At 39.4% G+C, this 21530-nt stretch overlaps 1 protein-coding gene across 7 annotated transcripts in view; it reads left to right on the top strand.

Annotated features, from left to right (window-relative positions):
- ARMC9 (armadillo repeat containing 9) overlaps positions 1-21530 on the top strand; it is a 69380-nt gene that overhangs the window by 39698 nt on the left and 8152 nt on the right. For 6 of the 7 annotated variants that reach the window (XM_054835401.1, XM_054835404.1, XM_054835403.1 and 3 more), the window contains 7 exons: positions 672-746; positions 1851-1941; positions 3257-3315; positions 10187-10291; positions 11040-11155; positions 15304-15428; positions 18793-18922. In XM_054835401.1, coding sequence (XP_054691376.1) covers positions 672-746; positions 1851-1941; positions 3257-3315; positions 10187-10291; positions 11040-11155; positions 15304-15428; positions 18793-18922 — 701 coding nt within the window. The remainder of the gene's footprint in view (positions 1-671; positions 747-1850; positions 1942-3256; positions 3316-10186; positions 10292-11039; positions 11156-15303; positions 15429-18792; positions 18923-21530) is intronic. The other variant, XM_054835405.1, reaches the window with a different exon arrangement.

A 21530-nucleotide genomic window follows, 5' to 3' on the forward strand; every position in this document is an offset into this window, starting at 1 on the left:
CTTCCCCTGCTCCCAGCCTAGCTCATTGTTCATTTTTCCAAGGGTGTAGACAGAGGATGACTGGAAATCTTAGTACTGCAACAGTAACTGGCCAATAGAAAGGGTCACATACGTGCTGATAAAAGTAGTTTGACAGATCTGGTGGCTTTCACTGACCATAATACAGAGCTTTCAGGCTAGCTGGTTTTTGGGGTTTTTTTTCCTCTGCTGAGGGACAGTAACAGGCAGCCCAGTAAGAGGGTGTTTGAAGCTGCTACAGTTCTTATCCTGCCTAAGGCTACGATGCTTGAAGCCTGTCCTGAGCTCATGCTGACCCGGTCTTGTCCCTGTTCTTTGTCCTATTTTTTGTACTGCCCCTAGTGTTTGTCAGAAACTAACTTTTTTTTTTTTTTTTTTAATAGGGCTAGGTCAATTTGCCAGAATACATTTTCAGGAGGGGTGGGGGGGAAAAATCTGCGTGCAGCAGTACTGATTTAGATCAACCATATGACAGTATATTTGCATCCTAAAAGTTCACTGCTTTCCAAGTGGGAATTTTTGCAAGTGCAGGCTAGCCTGGTTAAACTCTCCAAACATAGTTGTTCTGCACCTTCACTCTTAAACTTTGCTTACAGTTGACTGGGGTGAACATAAGAGTTTTTCTTAGTGGTATGACTATTTCTTCCTCTTAGATACAACCGTACGTGAATGGAGCACTGTATAGCATTCTTGCCATCCCTTCTGTCCGAGAAGAAGCCAGAGCAATGGTAAGAAGTGCTGCTTTTCATAGCACAAAGATTAATGCGTATGCCCAAGAAGGCATGCACCCAGGTACCTGTTGAGTGGTGTGCAGTGGGGTTATGAAGTAGGAGCCATAGCATTTTGAGAAGGGAATCCACAAGGGGCCCCTCACTTTTGATATTCTGGCAGATATGAATGTATGTCTCAAACACTTTTACCATATTTGCTGGTCTTTTTTCCAGAAGTGAAGCCCCAGCAGTGTGAAGGATTCTGTCTAAATTATAAATTAAAGGCATTGTTTTAGAATAACGTTGTCCTTCTAGCATTTTGTAGACTGGACGTGGCCCAGGAGATGCTTTCATCTGACCTGCTACTTCTTCCCCTTATTTAACTCATTCAGCACCAGTGAATAGCCACTAAGAGGATGAGTTAGTCTTGCTGCTTTTGTTTCTGCCTGGTGTAGACATGGTTAGCTGTGGAAGGCAGCAGCAGGAAGGTTTTAGCAGAACTAGGAATTGATCTCCTGTGATAGTTACTCTAATGGCAATGAACATGCTTTAACTTCTGGATTTGAGGAAGCTGTTGCTGGGATAGCAGTGTATCTTTGTATCTTAAGAACTAACCTAGAGAATTAGGCAGACATAACTGTTGTCAGATGTTTTACCTCACAGAGCACAGAGGATTGGAAGTCATCTTAAATGATTAAAGACATAACATCAAGCCTAGAAGGGGCCACAAGGAGAGAAAATGGGTTTAAGAGAAGGTCAAAGTTGGTCCTGCTTTTTGCTTTCCTGCTCTGAACCTTGCACTGTTGTCTCTCTGGATGCAAATTTGCTCTTTTCTGTTGACTACTGTGTACTGAGTTCAGAAGGCAGAAGCAGCAGATCTATTGTAAAAATTTGCTGTTGATCATGATACTTCTGTATTTAAACCTAGAAGCAATCTAGACAGCATATTTCTTTTGTCTTTGGGAAGTGTATGGACAAAACAGAGTGCTTGGAGCTGGACACGGTGGTTTGTTTCATACTGCCTCTGTTTTTCCTGACAAAACAATGACATTTTAGCTAACAAAGCTCTGCCACTGTGGTCACGTGAAATACTAATCTAGCAATGTTTTCCACTATATCCAGGGAATGGAAGAAATTCTGCGCTGCTTTATCAAGGAAGGAAATGCAGAGATGATCCGACAGATTGAATTTATTATCAAGCAGCTCAATTCAGGTCAGAAGAACAGATGCAGCTATCTGAGCTGTCAAGCTTTCACAAAAGCCATAAGAAAGCTCATGTTTTTACTTGGCATTGAAACTCTCAGAGAATAACAATAGTGTGATGGTCTGAGAGAGGGTCAATCGTGAATGTCAAGATTTCAATGTCAGATGTATTTTTAAATTTTCTTCTATGTTACAATTATAAAGAAGAAATAAAAGGATGAGTAGGTCTCAATCCCAAGTCTTGGGACTGTAAACAGAATGACCTTGACTCTTTTCTTTCATGTCAGTGGCCTCACAGTAATAAGAGATTGCTGTCAACTGCAAAAATAAACAGGTGATACAATTTGTAAAGCAGGATTTAGGGGCTACAGCTGTCTCTGCTCATCTTTTGCTCTATTGAGTAGTGTAGCTTTGTTATCTGAAATGACTTATCCTGAATAGGGAGCAGACACCATCCCTTTTTTGAGACTGTGTTGATGGGTCCCAGGAGTTTTAGATGCTGTATTAATACAGACAAGTACGAGGAGGTGGAATATTTATTCTATTTTCTGTTCCCTGTGACTGAAAGGAAGGCTGAAGAAAGAGAAAGCAAATAATGAAAAGGAGATGAATTCTGGTTAAATCTTTTTGTACAATAAAAAAGAACAAGTTTGACTGCTTGCTTTGGCTTTTGGAAAAACAAAAGACTGCATATCTTATGGTCCTAGCTTGTAGAAGAACAAATAAAGTATTTAAGCATTGTATTGCCACCATGCAATATTTGTTCATCAAGGTTATAGAATCACTCTTCTTCTACCTGTTACTGGTATTTTTAAAAGGTTTTGTCTGATTGAGTAAAAGTTGAGCATGCAGATTTCTGGTATAAGCCTGGCCGCTTTTTTCTAAGGAAATGACTTTGTCCAAAAGTTACAATAAGTATTCTACATGAGTACTATCTTTTTATGTATAAAAGCAGTATAATATTGAAGTGTGTGTAGGGAGAAGTAGAGTCTTTTATTAAAAATTAGTTGAAAAATAGACAAACTTGCAAGTGCACATACTGTCATTCAAGTCGTGCCGGTAAATACACTGAAACATCATCGTGGGATTTATGAGGAAAGAACTATTCCAGAGTGTTTCTGTTTCTGCCATTTTCCAAATATAAATTGATTTCAATGATTTCTAGAATTCTTTATAGGAGCAAATAATTCCAATAGTTGTCCTGAAAGGAACAGATGTCTATGAGAAGCAAGCTAAATCTTACTGTTGTAAAAGAGGGGCAGTAACTAGAGATTCTGTTAAGTTGCATATGTACTCTTACACCACTTTGTTTTGCTTCTTTCTAGAAGAGCCATTAAATGATAGTATTGTGTCTGACGATGAAGAGGAAGAGGAGGATGAGGAAGTAAGTTTAAAGGCCTTCTGGCACCTTTTAGAAAAGTCCTTAGCCTTCTAGACAGAAAATATTTGTGTCAATAAGCCAGACTTTGTTTTTGGTTTGGTTTTTTGTTTGGTTTGGGTTTTTTTACTTTTATTTAATGACCAGAAAATTTGATCTGTTTTCATTACCTTATCTGCATTTGAACTTCTACTTTTATTTTAGCAAGTCTCCACCTCTGTGATAAATAAAGGATTATAGATTGAAATAAGTAAAGAGATGAGGAGTTACTGTAGCAGTAGAAATCTTGCTTTCAAGCAGACCCATTTCAGCAGTTAAAAATAAAGGAACCAAATGAACCAGTATATTGCCAGAATAGTTTATAAACAGGTTATTTTTTTCTTAAGGTATCATGATCTGTTCAGAGTGTCACTTCTGCTTTTGCTGTTTAGAAACTTTGAAATATATTTAGTACATTGTGTGTAATGAAGGAAAACAGTAATTACAAATTAAGAAATAAGTCCCATAAAAAGATACAAGGAAAAAAATTGAGAAAGCATGAGAAACTACATCATAGTAAATATAAACTGGTTAGCTGTGTATTTCTAGCTCTGCTAATAAACATTTTATACCAATACATCAACATTTTTAAGAAGCTTTCTGCCTAGAGTAATGGGATCCCAGGTGTAGACAACACAGCATAGTTGATCATCTAAATTTAATAAGCAAAGCAAGGTGTAAATTATGTGAGGGAAATGTTAAACCCAGTCTTCACTGGTGATGTTGCCATAAGTGCACGAGAGGGGTTGAAAATATACTCTGTAGGTGGCTACATGGGAGTTTTATCTGAAAGAAGTTTACCACATGGCACTTTTATTGAAAAGTCTTGCATGAGAAATTTAAAAGAACAGCTATGGTAGATGTCCTTGGAATAGTGTTTGAACATATTTAGATGACTGTATATGTGCACATACATTTATATCGTGTATCTGCCCTGAAGAAGTCAGTGACATTGAGAGAGATCTCTGCAAAACATTCTTGTATTACAAAAATTACCGGAGAACATATTTACTGAAAACCAAGTTTTTAGATGAAAAAGTAAGATTTTTGTCCTGAACCAACAAAGAATGAGAGACACAAAACTTACCAAGTCAGTTATATCCATGTTTTACTAGCTTGTTGCACATTAACACAAATGCTAGTGAACAGTGACAACCATGCTATGGTCTAAAACGTGCCCTGCTACTGCAGGGTTCCTGAGTGCATTTTCAAGTGGACATTGCACCTTTTATGTTTTGAAAGCAGAGAAAAATCTAAGTATCCTGATTGTAAAAGGCGTGGTGTGCTCTCAGCTGCCATGGTGAGCAGCACCTTGCAGGATCCAGCCTTTGCCTGGCAGTGTCCAGGGAAGATTTGCACTGGTTGCATTATTTAGCTACTTTCTGTGTTGCCACAGTAGGTGGTGAACAAGTGAACTAATTACCCTTGTGACTTTGCCTAAATTTAGAGCTATATAGAAATCCTAAGTGTAGAGCTACAAGGAAGTTTTATTTAACAATTGACTCTCCCCCTTTTATCCTAAGGGAGTAAACTGGGTTTTTTTCTAATAGAATTAGATTGTTGTGATTGTTTCACCTCCTGCAGTCCTGAAGTGAGTTTTCAATAATCTTTCCCCTCCTCACACCCAAAATCAATACTTGATGTGCAAGATGGGCTTTCTGGGGATTAATAGTTATAACTTCTTTTTGTTTAACAGGCTGCTTAACACCCTTTAACTGATGTCCCAAGGCTTTCAGTGTCTTAGGTGTATCATGGGAATCCAAGGTGGTGATATTTTCACTTCAACTCTAGTATACTTTTCTAACAATATTGTGTTCTGTTGGGAAAGCATGGAGATAAGGAACTCCTTCATGAAAGGTGTGGCACTGAACTGCATGATAGTGTTGAACACTTTCAGTACTTTACCTGCTCTTGGGAATGAAAGGAAGTCAAATTTTTCTATTTAGTCATACCCCCTAGACAAGTTGCTGCTGCTCACAATCCCAGCCAAGGCTCTAGGTCAAATGGTTTTGAAATGCATCTTTACCACTGAACCATCATGATTAAAACAGACTTTTGCCACTTATTATTATTTAACTCAAAAATAATAGTAGACTTTTGAAACAGAGAAGTGTCTGATTCCAGTTTTTCATTAGCTTTGCCATTATATTAAAAAGAAAGTCCCATTTAAGCCAATTTTAAAACTGTTTCTAGTGTAACATTAATTGTTGCATGTTCTAAATCCTCATTGCTGCTCAGAACTATAATTCTCTTCAGCTGCAAGAAGGCTTCATTTCTTAGTGCCTCAGTTGAGAAAATATAGCATACAAACAGCATGGCAGCAAAATGCTACACAGAATGCATAATGTTATAAGCAAAGATTTGACTTGCTGCCTCAATGCTTGGAGCCTTTTTGTGTTTTGGAAATGCAGTGAAGTATTGTTCTTTGATGGGGTTCTGTGATAACATCTGATGTTGTGATCTGGCAACAGAAAGTTTTCCAAAACTTTATCAGAAGTCTTGGCTTTACGTAACTTTTAAACTCCTACAGACTGAATATACTTCAGAATATGTCCGTATATTGACAATTTAATGAAGTGCATTCAAACTGGTTACTGATATTATAATTTGTTGCTGATCTACTTAATGCCAATATTTATACCTTCACAACTTAAGAAACAACAAAAAGGCTCTTTTATGCAGACTTACTTCACAGATTTTGCCCCAGCTTTTATTGTTTCCAAGAGCATGCAAAGGTTCCCCATGCTGTTACTATTACCTTTCATGTTTTTTTTGCTTTTATCTGTGTTTACTTTAGAGTGGTTGAATTCTCTCTTGGCTTTGAGCAGATCTTGTGGTAATGACTGCTTTCTCCTAAACACTGTCGCCAAGATGTGGTTGAGCCTGTTGGAGGATAATTCTGGGATTTCTAAGGGCATCATACACCCAGAAATTTAATATTCTGTAATGTTTGACAGTGGAGCATGTAAACTGAATAAAAAAATGTCTCTCTGTATACTGTTATTCAGAAATACGTTGGCTTTTGGGTTTGTCTGCTGAGCTGTAAGTTGACTAGTGTAGAGCTTGGGATGCACTGCCTTCTAGAGTACCTACCTTTGTTATTTTAGCCATCTGGGGTGTGTTGACACCCACAGTCAGTGCATATTTTCTGGTGCTTAATATTCTCTTGACTGTTCTGTTAAATACTACCTTAATTTATCTTCAGTATTTGATCTTTACATTTGCTTTTTATTTGACTTGGACCGTCTTTAAAAGCTCCTTGTAAAAGTGAATACGTGATATCGTAGCTCTAATTCAGAAGTTTAGTTACAAACTTGGAATCATAGAATGGTTTGGGTTGGAAGGGACCTCAAAGACCATCTAGTTCCAAACCCCTGCCATGGGCAGGGACACCCTCTACTAGACCAGGTTGCCCAAAGCCCCATCCAACCTGGCCTTGAATGCTTCCAGGGATGGGGCCTCCACAACTTCTCTGGGCAACCTGTTCCAGTGCCTCACCACTCTCACAGTGAAGAATTTCTTTGTAACATCTAATCTAAATTGACCCTCCATCAGCTTAAAGCCATTACCCCTTGTCCTATCACCACACTCCCTGATAAACAGTCCCTCACCATCTTTCCTGTAGGCCCCTTCAGGTACTGGAAGGCCGCAATTAGATCTCCCTGGAGCCTTCTCTTCTCCAGGCTGAACAATCCCAACTCTCTCAGCCTGTCCTTATAGCAGAGGTGCTCCAGACCTCTGATCAGCTTCGTGGCCTCTTCTGGACTCTCTCCAACAGCTCCATGTCTGTCTTGTACTGGGGGCCCCCAGAGCTGCACGCAGTACTGCAGGTGGGGTCTCACGAGAGCGGAGTAGAGGGGCAGAATCACCTCCCTTGACCTGCTGGTCACACTTCTTGTGATGCAGCCCAGGACACGGTTGGCTTTCTGGGCTGCAAGTGCATGCTGCTGGCTCATGTTGAGCTTCTCATCAATCAATACCCCCAGTCCTTTTCCTCAGGGCTGCTCTCAGTCCATTCCTCGCCCAGCTTGTAGTCGTGTTTGGGATTGCCCTGACCCACATGCAGGACCTTGCACTTGGCCTTGCACTTGGCAGCTTGAGCTCTATTAGACAACCGTACAGTGATGATTTGTCAGACACCCTCTGATCCCCTGTCACTCAGCACCTGGCAATAAAATCAGTAAACTGCAGTGTGAAAATATACTTCAGCTAGAGAATACATCAAAAGAAAGAGAACTTAATCACAGACCTAATCACAGGACTTCAGACCATTATATTAAAAGACTTTGCCAACATCTGCTGCAGCCTGTGAGCAATGGTGAATAAGGCACCAATTATGTTATTTGAGCAGTGGAATGATGGCATGTCTGTCAAAGCTTTTCTGTACCTTCGGGCTCAGTTACCTGGTATGTCGAATAACGTTATGGAGCAACACTGGCAGGAAGAAGCACTTCCCAGAAACTGGAGTTCCCTGTGTGACAAAAATGTGTCAAACAGAATACTGGAAGAGATGGAACCTGGGGAAATGAAGGCAATCTGTGAAGAGGAGTTATACGTCATGCATGCAGAGAGCTGCATGAAAGAGCAGGGTGATGTTCTGACTGTAAGTGTAACACTCTACCCAGGCACAGTGGAGACAGTCTTCTGTAAAGCATATTTCCACTGGACTGTTTATAAAGTTCACCTTTGCAACTTTTACATTTTTCTTCAAAGTATATTGTGGAGTTTGGGGTATGTTTGGGTTTTGGTGTGCGTTAGGTTTTTTGGTTTATATTTGGTTTGTTGGGTTTTTTTCTTGATGCAGATGATGATTGCTGACTAGTTTACAAGTGTTTACCTGTGTTTTTCCATTGTCTGGGTTATTTTTCAGACCTTCCCAGGTTATTAGGAGCTGATTGTGACTTATTTTGCCTTGGAGAGAAAGGCAGTTTGAATGTCTTCCTGAGGTCTTGTACAGCCTTATCTTTTATGGCTGAGTGTCTAGAGAATGCATCTTTAGGAGGATGAAGAGAATTAACAGTCTGGTATCTTCAAAGCACTTACAGAAGAACTTGAGGTTTTTATTAAATTCATGCATAAACAAATACATTCTGGAAGAATTTTACTCTGAACCTTAGAACACTGTGTGTGGATTATTTAATGGACTTTATGCCAGGCTCTCTACATCACTATTACAATATACCTTATTGGAATGATTAATTTATTTTTTCTGACAGTCATTTACATTTACTGTCACAACCTGTTTCAAAAGCAAAGCACACTTTCTTCATCTGGAGTGGGTCTTATTTAGGGTATCCTGTGCAGCACAGAAGAGAATTCTTTTCAGTAGCAAAATACAAGCAAAAATACTATCTCGTATTACTGCTTCTGGGTTGCTGGGGGAGTCCCTCAAACTTTAAAATTTCCTGGCTTGTAGATCTGTAGAAGCTGCAGAACTTCCATGAAAGATGAATCACCATAGTTACACTGGAAACAGGCATGGGAGAGTGAATTCTTGGTACTTTTCACTTCAGAACTTGATTACACGTGGGCTTTGTGGAATAAAGTCAACAGAGGATTGTTGCCACCTTGTATGGTATTTGTATCCTAAAGTACTGCTACCCAGAATTTTGTACCAGCCCCATATTGTCAGCTTTAAAGCTTCCTTGCAAACCTGAGTAGCTGCTGCTTCACATTGCTCTTGGACACCCGTCTCACCTTTCAGGAACAACTGCTTGAGAATGGGTTTTGAATGCCCAGCAATAAGGATTTTTTTGTCTTGAGTGATTAAAAATGATGCCTCTGTTTCTTGAAAATGAGTAATAAAGTGGTTTGGGGTTTGGTGATGGGGGTTTTTTTGTTGTTGTTGTTGGGGGTTTTTTTTCCCTCCTTGGGGAATAACCAGCAATAAATTACTTAAGTGTTTTTGTCAAGGTAGAGGGATGTACCCTAAAGTGCTGAATATGCATATGGGCATTTCAATCTCATGGAATGCTAACGTTATGTTCAGGAAAGACTGAATTGTTTTAAGGTGTGATTACTTATTTTTACTGCTAGTTGTTATAGTCTAACTTAAATTTATGCTTTTATTACTGTCAGATGATACTAATACATAACAAGATCCAGACAAGTTTTCTATCAAGTTTCCTACCTTCCTCTTTGCTTGAGTGATATTGAATGATAACTTTCTTGTGGCTTTGTGGTTTTTTTTTTTTTTAAGAATCGACTTTTTTCTTAAAACAAGAGTAGCTTTTTTCAGCCTTCAGTGTGGCTGAGAAATGCCATCAGGTTGATGTTGGGTTTGGTTTTTTTTTTTGGGGGTGGGGTGGGGTGGGGTGTTGGGGTTTTTTTTTTAGTCTGTCCTGTATGACTAGATTGACCTGGGCAGATCTGCAAAAACTAAAACTCCAAACTCCATACCAGCTGCTTGTTCAGGACAGACCATTAAATCTTCAGACTAGCATGCAGTGTTCTACAAAGATAGTAATGACCAAGACTTTTCCTGAGCTTTTATTAGGCCAAGCAAGGAATAATTATTTGGGGTTGGAAATTTGAAGGAGAACGACTTTTGAAATGCATAGTGTACTTCTTGTTGTACCATTTGTGGAAAAAGAGGTGGGTTTTCTTTCTCTTGGGATTCTTTAGTTTCTAGTTATATCAAAAGTTTAGGTGAGTTTGTCTTTAGGTGTCTGATTTTTTTGGTAGAAAATGCTTGTACATTACCACTTTCATGTGCAGTACTAACAGTCATTTATCTGGTCAGTACATATCATCCAAGTGATTACTGAAGTGAGAACTAAATTTGAAATGAAAACTCCTTGGAACCTGGGCTCCAATAACATGCATGTTGCTGTTGCAGGAGGACCATGACATCATGGAGGCTGATCTGGACAAAGATGAAGTTTTGCAACCTCAACTGGGAGAGCTTGCAGGAGAGAAGCTGCTAACAACTGAATACTTGGGAGTGAGTACAACTTATTAGGATCTTAATTATATGCTGGATTAAGCATTTAATTTCAGTAGTTTCATCACTTTCTGAAAATCTTTTCTTTAATTTATTGCTTGAAGAGCTGGGTTCTACCCGCATAGCAGGTTTTATTAGCTGCTGTTCAGAAGTAGTAGAATAAGTTTGAGAAAGGTAGCTAGCCTTTCACAGGAGGTGGTCAGGCTGTGGCTTAATAATAAGCTAAAGGCAGCCTTAGGGTTCTAGTGCTACATCAGTGACTCTGTGGGCACAGAAGTCAAAGTACTGAGCAAGTTAATACTGGAACACTCTGCTGGTCTGAAATTATTTTGAGGAAAAAAAACCCCCAAAAAATCCCAACCTTGAAAAGTTAACTGCTTCTGCAGGCATTATGCCAGATCAAGTATTGTGTGTCTTACCTCAAGCATCAAAAAGCCAGTAAGTAAAAAAGTGTAAAGTTTGCATGAATGCCATTTAGTGTGCTGTGACTAATTTGAGATCAATGTGACTGTATGCCCTCTGGATCCCAGAGTCCATACGTCTATCAAAGCTGATGATGGAGACGTGACCTGAGATAAGATGTCATGGAACAGCCTGCAGTGATTCCAGGCAATTATATCTAGTGACACCAGAGTGCAACTTAGTTTCTGATGCAGTGTTTCTATAGAATTTTCTCTATGGCTCCAGTTACCTGTATTTTCACTGCATTCTCTTTTTTTTCCCCTTATTTCTTTTTCCTGTGTATCAGATAATGACTCATACTCCAAAAACCAAGAAGAAGCTGTTTCCTGGTGTCCATCAGAGTATAGATGAGCCTCTCCAGAGACCTGTGACGCCAGGCTATCACAGAACTGTGTACCTAATGTAAGTCCAAAAAAATGAGACCAAGTTGGGTTTTTTTAAAGCTCCTTTAAAAAAACCCCAACAAAAAAACCCCAATGATGCCTGATAAATAAATGTAAAGTGCATTGCCATTGTCATTCCTTAAAGATAATTTCAAAAAAAGAAAGGAGAGGAATATTATAGGCAGAGAAAGGTCCATTGACTGAGGTCACATACTTGGAATAATTGAGTAAATGTTTACTGATCAATTTGATTTAAATTTGCGTTATATCCTGTGCATTCATTGTCCTTTCATTTTTTTCATAATATATTCTATTGGTAAGTTGCATGGAGTGTCTAAAATGCCTGGGATCTTCCACTTGATAAGCAAGAAAGTATATTGCTCTGAGGAGATTTGTTAGCTACCCATAAGAGGACAGATTAAAAAGAAAATGGGAAAGACAAAAATCTTGTATTTCTTCCAAAGCAGGAAATCCAATATGTTTTCCAGTGGGAGGGTCTGTGACACCTTGCTCGTGGTGTGTTTGGGGTCAGAGGTAGAAGGCTGCATTGTAAATGGAATAAAGAAATCTTACAGTATAGAGCTCCTTGAATATGCTCTGCCTTCTGTTAGAACAAGTAGGTCTTAATCTTTTAGTTTTTGAGATGAGACTTCTCGTTTTCACTGTCCTGACTGAGGAAGTAAAATATCAGTGAGATCTCAGATATAAATGATTTTTTGCTTTCAGTTGCATACGGTTTTGGATTTGATCAAACCCAGGTAGCTATGATACAGACAGCAGTTTATCATAAGGATTTAATGTTTTCATTTCTGCAGATACCTAAGCTTGAGATACCACAAGTCACTCTAACGAAGTATAGATAATAGTACTAAAAAGTCACAATATTGGTATTGCTAAGTACATTAAAATGAATGAGCAACCTGAAATACTGCAGTGTAATAAAGTTAGAATGTAGAGGTGGTTCTTGGAAGAACATATCAATCCTGAAGTCTGAAGACTGTCCCGTGTCATCCCCTCTGCCACTCCTTGCTTTCATGTTCATATTTTCTGTCTCTTAAAATACATTTCTTCCTCATTTTAGTGTGGAAGATCTATACAGAAAACAGCGAGGACTGATTTAGGCTGTAGTTACACAGGTGTAGTTGAATCTGATCTAAGCCTACTGTTTTGGCTAGGGAGTGGTCACAGCTTTATCTTGCCCATGTTTATTCCTCCTCACTGTCTTGTGCTGGCATTAGCATTCATACAAGCAGATGATCTGACTGGGAGCCCCCCTGAGTCATCCAAATATGTCCTTCTGGCAGCTGGACTATTCATATGGGATTATATCGATTGTGTTACCAGGACCTTAGAATGGACAAGCGTAACGTACCAGATCTGGGCATGGAAAAAGCCCTGGAAGACACTTTTTATTTTTTATTTTTTGAAAGCAAGATGAATGAAACACACACTTCCAAAGCAGAAAAAGAACCTTTGGCTATCCCATGGCATCTGTTTGGGCATGGCACATACTTCTTCTGCCTGGTATAGCCTGAATGTGGATTTGGAGTTTTTACTTTGTGTCCTTTCTCGCAGTGGTCAACTTTTGCACCATCATAATGTCCACAGCACTTGCAAGCCCTTCTCCCTATATATTAAGTGTGTGTGTGTGTTTGTGTGCAGGAAGAAAACAGCAACTAATTAATATAAGCTCATATTAGTAGCATAGTGATTATCTAATCATTTTCCTGCAGTCCTCCAAAAGAACTGCAGACCTTAAAAATCTGAATTGGCTAATACATGACTAAATATACAGTGCCACTTTACTGGGGGTCTGAGTTACCGAGTTTGAGGTCCTGCTTTCCCTGCACAGTATTTTGCCCATGGTGGGCTAAAAGACTCAGACTGATTCTGCGGAATCAGCTGTTAGGGTAGCCTTACAGCCTATTTACGATTTATTCCTGAAAAATACCTTCTAGTTACCACTGGAGTGTATAAGTATTACGTTTCTGCTTTATAAGTGGAGAGAAAAACAAGCTTGTGAAAATGAAGTGACTTTCTTATGGGAAGTCAGAAAAATGCTGGCAAACCTGGAGGAGTGGCTTTTTATTCCTGGTGCCATGTAGCACTCTGCAATTTATGCATCAGAAATAATCTCTAGAAGTGATTGCGTGCCTTTCTTTACCACCATCTACCCAGGCAATATGTTTACTTAACAGTGTCCCGGGATAACCAGAGTGACGCTGGTCCTGTATTTTGTCAAAACTTGAATTTCCTTATGAACAGCCATGCAGCTCATGCCTCTGCAAGATGGCTTCAGATCACTGCTGGATGCAAATTAAAAACAGCTTTCTACCATACTGGTTCTGGTAGCTTTGGGTCTAAGAAAAGTGTTAGTTTAATGATGTGAAACAGCCTTTACAGATTGTCTCACTGTGCAAACTAGGGAGGAAAAATGTAAACAGCAGAAATCTAACATGGTGAAAATATGTGAAAATTAATTTCCTTCCTGCTCTGGCCAAATGATAGAAATAATATGAGTGTTTGGTGCTCCCATGTTTTAAGTAGGAAGTTTGTACTTTATATCTAACTTACTTGTGAGCAAGAAAACTGCAGTAAATAGACTAAGATATTCTTGAACTAGATTGTACAATAGAAAAGGGCAAGCTTTGATGGCTTTTATGCTGTTCTAATTTTAGTACAGATTCATTTCCTAAAATGAGGAAATATTCTCTTAGGAAGCCTTGTGAGAGGAAGACAATAAAAGTGACCAAATCTTAGCTGCCTTAATTTGAGAGCAATATCTGAACTGGATGTGTTTCATATTTTAAATAATTTAAGTGGCTTGCGTTTGTATCAGATGAAATGGCATGAAAAATGTCAGACTTTTTAGCCTTGTATGCACCTTGTCTACCCAGGGACAATCCAGGACAGTTGATCTGAATTATCTGAAGTTTTGGATTCAGCAGAGTAGTTAAACTACATTAAAAATTTGTGTAAATGCTTGCATTCAGAATTGAAGTGAATATAACTTGTTTGAAGTTCTTCATCTGAGACTCGATGTAACATATTCCATTTTAAAAATGTCATGAAAGACAAGCAGTTGATGGAGATACTACAACATATCTCTTTGAGTTGCTGGTTCATACCTCCAAAGTGAGGGTGTGGAGGGGGGCAGATTTCTAGTGCTGAATAGAAGTATTCACACAGAAAATTCACGCAGAATAGCCACTGCGCATGGAGCAGCTATTCCATGCTAATTTTTCTATGACTTCCCAGTGCAGACAAGGCTCTAGTTACTTCAGATGAATTGTCATGGGATCCCTGTATGGACAAGCTCCTGCTGTATGGAGCTGAGGGAGCCAGGAAATACTGGAAAGCTGCTCTTTCCCCACCCCCCACCCCCCCTTTCTTCCTCCTATTTAAAGACTCACTGGCTGAGATCATTCAAGGGGGACTGAACTACTTAATATTCTGCTAGCTGTTTCCTTAGAAACTGATTTAGCTGTGAAATCATTAACTGCCTCCTTGGACTGCATCCTTTCTAACTAGAAATATAGTCTAGTTACCTTAACCTGATATTGGGCAAGGAAACTTTCTGTGTCTGCCAACTTCTTTTCACACACTTTTCACACCCGTCTTGCTTCTGCTGTGTTTTATTGCTTATTACTAAGTAATCTTGTCCCTGTTCTGTCCTTCAGCTACTTCAGTTTCTCATTGATCCACCTCACTTGAGAAATCAAAAGTTCTACTTGTTACCTACTTTAAGTCTGTATTGCATATTGCTCTGTAAAGTGAAATCCTTGTAATATTCAGGAGCAGATCTTAAATCCTTGAAAAAGCTAAGTATTGAAGACCTCTCGCACGCACTATTACAGTCTTTTTCTTTAAGTGTCCTGCTGGTATTTTGGCTCTTCATACTGCAAGGAGTTGTGGTTTCCTTTCCTCAGCTCTTTTATTGCAGTAGGAAACATTGTTAATTTCAAATATATCTGATATCAGCTGGTTTGGGAGAGCTACAGTCATGCAGTTAAATTATGTCCTTAGCACTAGTTTGTAATATGAAATATAAAATAACTTCAGTATCTTCTATGTCATTACAGGCAATTAGAAGAAATTAGAATTTACTCTCATGCAACTTTTCATACTGGAAGCATTCATCAACCTGCGTTCTCCTTTCTCCTCCAGGCCAGAAAACGATACCAATTCTTGTCATGATAGGGATGAGAAGCTGCAGTCTCCACCGAGTAGTCATCCTCCCATTTGTGGTGGGAGCAGATCCAGCATTTCTGACCTCTGCATTTCCCCTTCATGTAAGGATATTCTGTGCATGCTGTTGTTAACTGTTGCTGTCTGTCTTGACTGGGGCAGGTGTTTGAGGCCTAGCTTGTGTGTTGCAGATTTTCTTAAATGTAGCCTTGGAACTGGCCTTCTGTAGACCCTGGGGCAGTCTGCAAGACCTTGGGGCACACAGTTGGATTTTGGCTTAAGCTGAATAAACAGCTATAGAAGGTAACGTGGTCAGCAGAGACCAGTGGCCTCACTTCCCTCGATCCATCTTGCTTCCTGTGGGAAGAGCCAAGGGTCGTACCCAGGGCTTCTGATGTGCAGAGTATACTGTTTTTCACTCCACGATGTCCTCTGCTTAGGGAAAGAGCTGCAGCCCAGAGTCAGCGCACTTCCAAAGAGGCAAAGCCCCTTACTTGATGAAATATACCCTTGTTTGGATCTAAATGAATCACTGTCTGCTGGCACCTGCAGGCTCTGTTGGCTAGACCTCTGTATTAAAGTTGAAGGCAGCTGCAGTTATCTGCTTAGATTTGCAGCTACATTCAAACCATAAAAGCTTGTGGAGGATGGGAAGCCCTGTGCTGTGTAGCTGCATTGTGGGTGATGCTGCTAAAGATTCTGTCCTTGCAACTTAAACTGAAATTACTGCAAACTCAGCTGGACCTGAGAGCTCAGAAACACGTGATGGAATTAAAAAGGTTATAGGCTTCTGAAATACTTAATTTCTGAACTTTTGATATCCATAGGATCATGAAACTTCAGTTGTAGGAGTTTCAACCTTCTTGCGGGGATTCATTAACATTTCCAATTAGGGATTTAAGGCAAAATGTTCTGAAATCTTAGATAAAGTATCTTGCAGCATATCCGGTACAGAATTATGAATAAGTTCAGACAAAGCATGCCTTTACTTTGCTGAAAAATATGCTTTGAAGCAGTGAAGGAATAGCATATTTTTTTCTCTCTCTTCTTTTTTTTAAATTTCCTAGAGGAAATGAAAAGGATTCTGAGGAAAGTAACCAAGGTCTTGCAGACAGGAATCTGCTTGCATAATGCCTAAAGCTGATAAATATAACATGCTGAATGAAAGCCGTATGACTGAAGCAGATGAAGCTCCTGTTCAAGATGGGCACTTGGGTTCTCGCTGCTGTGTAGGAATGAGAGCTGCTGTTCTCAAGCCTTGCTTTGCACTGTACCACTTTGAGTATAGCTGAGCCCATTCTATGGGGAGGTTAGCTGGCCAGGGGCAGCAACTCAGAACAGCAGAAATTGTAAACTAATCAAAAGCACACTAGTTTGACAGTTTTCCTATGTAGAAGAAAAAAAAAAAATGGAGTTTTACATTGTCATGCTCCGTAAAGGAAATTAAGCCAAGCAGGTATTAAAGGTGTTCCTCTTTGCTGTTTTACGGTGTAATTGGATGCAATTACGAAGGTGTTACGCAGCTACCAGGAGCCCAGCGTGCCTTCTGAACCACATTTTGATAATATCTTGCCAGTGAAATGCATTCGCTCACCTTTGTCACCTTTTCCATGCTGAAGAAATTCCTGCCGACTTTAAAGTTTCATATTGTCAGAACTTTGCTTGTAGCCTCTGTCTAAAACAGTTTGTTAGCTGTTCTCAGTCAAAATTGTACGCAGGTGGATACTACTAAGAGAACTAGATTATAGTCTCTTTTCTTGTAGAAAAATCTTGGAGGTCAGAAAATACAGCATATTGCAAGTTTATATGCATTACACATGTAAAAAGAGAAATAATTTTTGTATGTAGCTGAGACAATTCTTCCTAGCACTAATCCAGGCTATAAAACAACACTGACCTACTTGAAGGATTGCCAGAGGTTTATTTCAGGTTTTTGCAAGTAGCCAGTGAAATACATGCTTGTCTGTCTTTCCTTCTGGGATTTAGAAGTGAGGATGAAGAGAAGAGAGAGACTGTGCTGCTGGATCCCCTGGTTGTTCATGTCAGTGACAGGACTTTGATTTTTGTATCATGATAATTGGACTGGGTCTTTGGACATCTCCTGTTCTCCAAAAGGTAGTGGGTTTAGTAATCCTTAAATTGGAAAGGCTTTAATTTAAGATAATGGAAAATAAGCCCTTTCTTTTCTAGTGCCTTCTAAAATATGGCAGGGAACAGTACATAAGAGAAAGGTATAAAAATAATTGTACTGCTTTTAGGGACTCTTATCATGTCCTGCCAAACATCTTTGCTGTGAAATAAATATGCAGTTTATTGAGTTCTGGTCTTGGTCTGATGGTCATTATGCAGTACCAGGAACCTGCTCACTTCAGAATATGTGTTTTCCAGTATCACATGAATACTTTGGGATTCAGAGTTTCATGCAGTCAAGTCATGAAATAAATAGTAAGAGACCATGAATGAAAAAAACCCCAGTTTGAATAAAAGCTTCATGTGAACAGTTAGCATCATCAAGGTCATATCTCAAGAAAGCTAAATTTAGCCTCAAGAAACCTTGATCCGCTTTTGTTTTCTGAAAATGAAAGCAGTTCTTAATGTCCTCCATGCCTGGATTCATTCAGCTGTTCTTGAGTTGGTCTGATTTCATCTGGGTCCATCTTCCCTTTTTATCACTTTGGTAAAGAATCAATAATTCTGGGTCATTTTTCTTTTTTCTCTCCTGTGAGCAGAAAACTTGTGGACTAAAGATGAACCCTGGTCATCTTGCTATACACGTATTATGCTGAATGTCAGATAGAACAGAACATGCGCTGGGCAGCCAAATGCTTGTCTGAAAGGGACCTGATCTACATCCATGTCAGCATGTGAGAGCAAATCAGAATGGCAACCTGTCCTGAGCCTGGGAGAAATGGAGCCAGGGATTTTCCCTAAACTCTTAGTGAACGTGCACATCTTGGTAGCCTTGTGTGTATCAGCAAACTGACTGTCCTTCCCTTCTCCATTAGTGCAAGGCAGAAAGTGAGGTATACTGAACAAATGTAATAGACCTGAAGTCTGACAGAAGTGTAAAACACTGGGTTTTTGTCCACAGCGGCTGCCTGTTACTATGGATATGTACAGACAACTGTAAGAGGTTGCATTCCTGTGGCTTTAATGAGATATCAGTCATTAGCCGATATATGTTAACTGATGGTCTGCATGCTCCTAGCTCATTGCAAATGCAGAGTGTAGCTGCTTGGAAAACAGTCCAAGCATGTTTTACTTTCCAACTGCAAGGGGCTGGAAGTATGCACACTTGCTGCTGGCTTGGCTCAGCTGGTGAGCTGTAACGCACTCTGCCACACTAACTCGGTAGCCTGCCATTATCTCAAGGTTTCCTTCATACAGCAGGAACTGTAACTTGATTGTGTTTGTAGTAGAATTGTACAGAGACAACTCCTCACTGAACTGTGTTTCTTTTTTAAATAGCAGTTGAAATCAAGTCATCTAAAGTATTGTCATCAAGCCATAGAATGGACCGAAGCATCCCAGCTGGTGACATCTCGTCTTCCCGATCAACTGACTTCACCCAGGACAAAGTAAATGGGCAATCTCATAGGTATGATTTATCCAGATGAGTGCAAGAGTCTGAGGGGACTTACCAGCTAATTCCATGCTGCTGTAAAGACAATCTGTGAAGTCACTTGATGTATGATGTAGTCTGGTCTGAGACAGCTGTGGTGGTGCTTGCCAAACAAAATACCCTTAGCTGTGCCAGAGGCAGCTGTTCAATATCTAAGCATCTGGTCCAGAATGGGAGAAATCTCAAGCAAGACATTATTAATGGACTTCACATGTATGCACAACGCAGTCTTCTGCAAATAAAACTTCCTGATTGCTTCCTGAGATGACTTGACTCTAACCCACGAAAAATCATTTATTAGTGAAGAAGTAGGTAGGACTGTGGGAACAGGGCAGGAGTTAACTTTCAGAAGGAAGAAAAATTAATCATTTAAGTGGGTTCAGAGTGTTTAAACATGCTGAGTTGTTAGCACTGCTGACCAGAGTCCCTGATTTATCCACTAGACACGTATAACAAGGCAGGCAATTGAGTTCTCCCAGCAATGGGTTTCAACTCTTCTTTGAAACAATTTCTGTTAAAAGAAGATGAAGGATCTTGCTCTCCTTCTCCTGTTCATACCTGGAGTAGTCTATGAAGCCTTTGTCATATGTAAGACTGTGATGTTATATCTTGGATGAGAACTAGGAATTCATTAGCAATTGGACCAAGGTTTACTGTTTTCTCAGGGCCCGCATGTGTCCTTCAGACATTAACAGCTTTTTCCTATAGCTAATTTGATTGGGCCAAGTTTTAAACAGTGAGTGTAGAGAAATTTTAAAAGCAAGTACATTCCAGAAGTAAAACACAGAATGGGTGGAGATGTGTTAAAGGAAAGGTTTTACTAACTCTTATGGATACGATTTTTCAGAAGTGCTTAGTTATTTGTGTCAGTTAAAGCTCTAGCGCTTCTGAAAACTGGACTCTCTGCTTAAAGTTTTGTTTCCTTCTGGCCTACAGATGCCTGTGCGTGATTTCAGGGGGGTGTGGGGGGGTGTTTGGTATGGGGTTTTTGTTGTTTGTTTATTTTTCCCAGTTGTGCTGTTTCCATGGTGAGATCTCAGAAATTATATATTGTCAACAAATTATTACTGGTTAGCAGCTGAAGTGCTTAGTAGTCATACCCCTATCCCAGCATTGCTGGTTTTATTTCTGTTGCCTGTCCTAACAGTAGCTAAGCACATACTACAAATACAAATAGATCATAAGAATTTTATGGCCAAATTGCTTGCTTTGTGATGCAAAGAGTTTATTTTTTCAGGCTTTGGCTTGCAAGAAGTCATAAATTGGCAGCATCTTGTCCCCTACTTTGGTGAGAGGGTTGGCTTCGCTACAGTCATAATTTATTATTAAAAAAGATGTATCCACAGTAATTTTTAATTTTTCTTCATAAATGTATATCTAAATCTCAGTAACTGGATCTCCAACTGAAGGCACAGGTGCGGTAGCCTGCAGAAGAAGATAATATCTTTTCATTGCATGCTTCTTAAGCACGTGTACAGTAATTTGTATTTACAAATGCAGCCTCGAGTTACGGATGTGGGAATGTAGCCATTCACAGTCCAAGCGAACACAGGGTTTCCTGTATCAAGGGTCTTTTGTTAATATGTTGGTGTTGCAATAGCCAGACCTGCCTTTGCATTCTTTCGTTCTTGGAAGCATACTTTTTGTTTGCAAAACAAACAGAGCGAATAAATTGCTGCTTTGGTCAGTTTTGACCACTGTAAGAGATGACTCCTTCCTACTAGGCAAATACTAAGACTTTCCTTGAAGAGGTATGTATGAGAAAGAGGGCTGAGTTGTGGTGATGAAGGGGTCACTGCTATTTCCCATCTTCCTTAGCAGTATAAATTGGGAATTTAACTGTAGAGAGATCAGTGAAATTACACTAAATCAGTCTGAGATAAGTATGAAGCCCAAGTAGTGACAAGCCTGTTGCAGTTGTTTTATTTTCACAGGAACAAATGATTGTTCTAGCTGATGCATATCAGACTGGCAGCTGCCCCTGCATTGCTATTCCCTGCTGCATTTTGATCATGTAAGAATATAGATCTGTTGAGTTTTTAGCTAATCAAGGATAAATTTGTAATAGACTTGAGTTTACAATTGTGGCTGGTTGAAAAAGACCTTATTTTTTTTATTATTGTGACTATGTCCAGTATCATCATGATAAAGAGTTTAACCTCTGCAGGGCCTTCTTAGGTCTCTAACTATCTTGCTTTTCTGATAATCTGATAAAAATGGCCAAAAGTCCAAGTGTATTTCTCTTGGAGAAAATGGTCTAACTCATCTTTTATGTTTAAGTCCTGTCACATCTCCAGGTTGATTATTCTGATCCCAGTGTCAGTCTGTTGTGTACTTTTTTTTATGGATAATGATTTCCACTTTTCAAAGTAAACAGTCGTCTTTGTTTTCAATGCAAATGTAAGTTTCTGTGTGAGTTTGTTGTAGGTTTGTTTTTTGTTTGGTTATGTTTTGGTGTTTTTGTTTGAGCACTTGCTCTCAAATTACCACACCTTGACGTAAATGCTATGGAACATTTTCCCACAGTAGATTTTGCTGCTGCTTTCTTCATCTCATCAAATTCTAAGGGGTGCCAAATAGCAAT

The sequence above is a fragment of the Grus americana genome, chromosome 9, assembly GCF_028858705.1.
Source record: "Grus americana isolate bGruAme1 chromosome 9, bGruAme1.mat, whole genome shotgun sequence".
NCBI lineage: Eukaryota > Metazoa > Chordata > Aves > Gruiformes > Gruidae > Grus > Grus americana.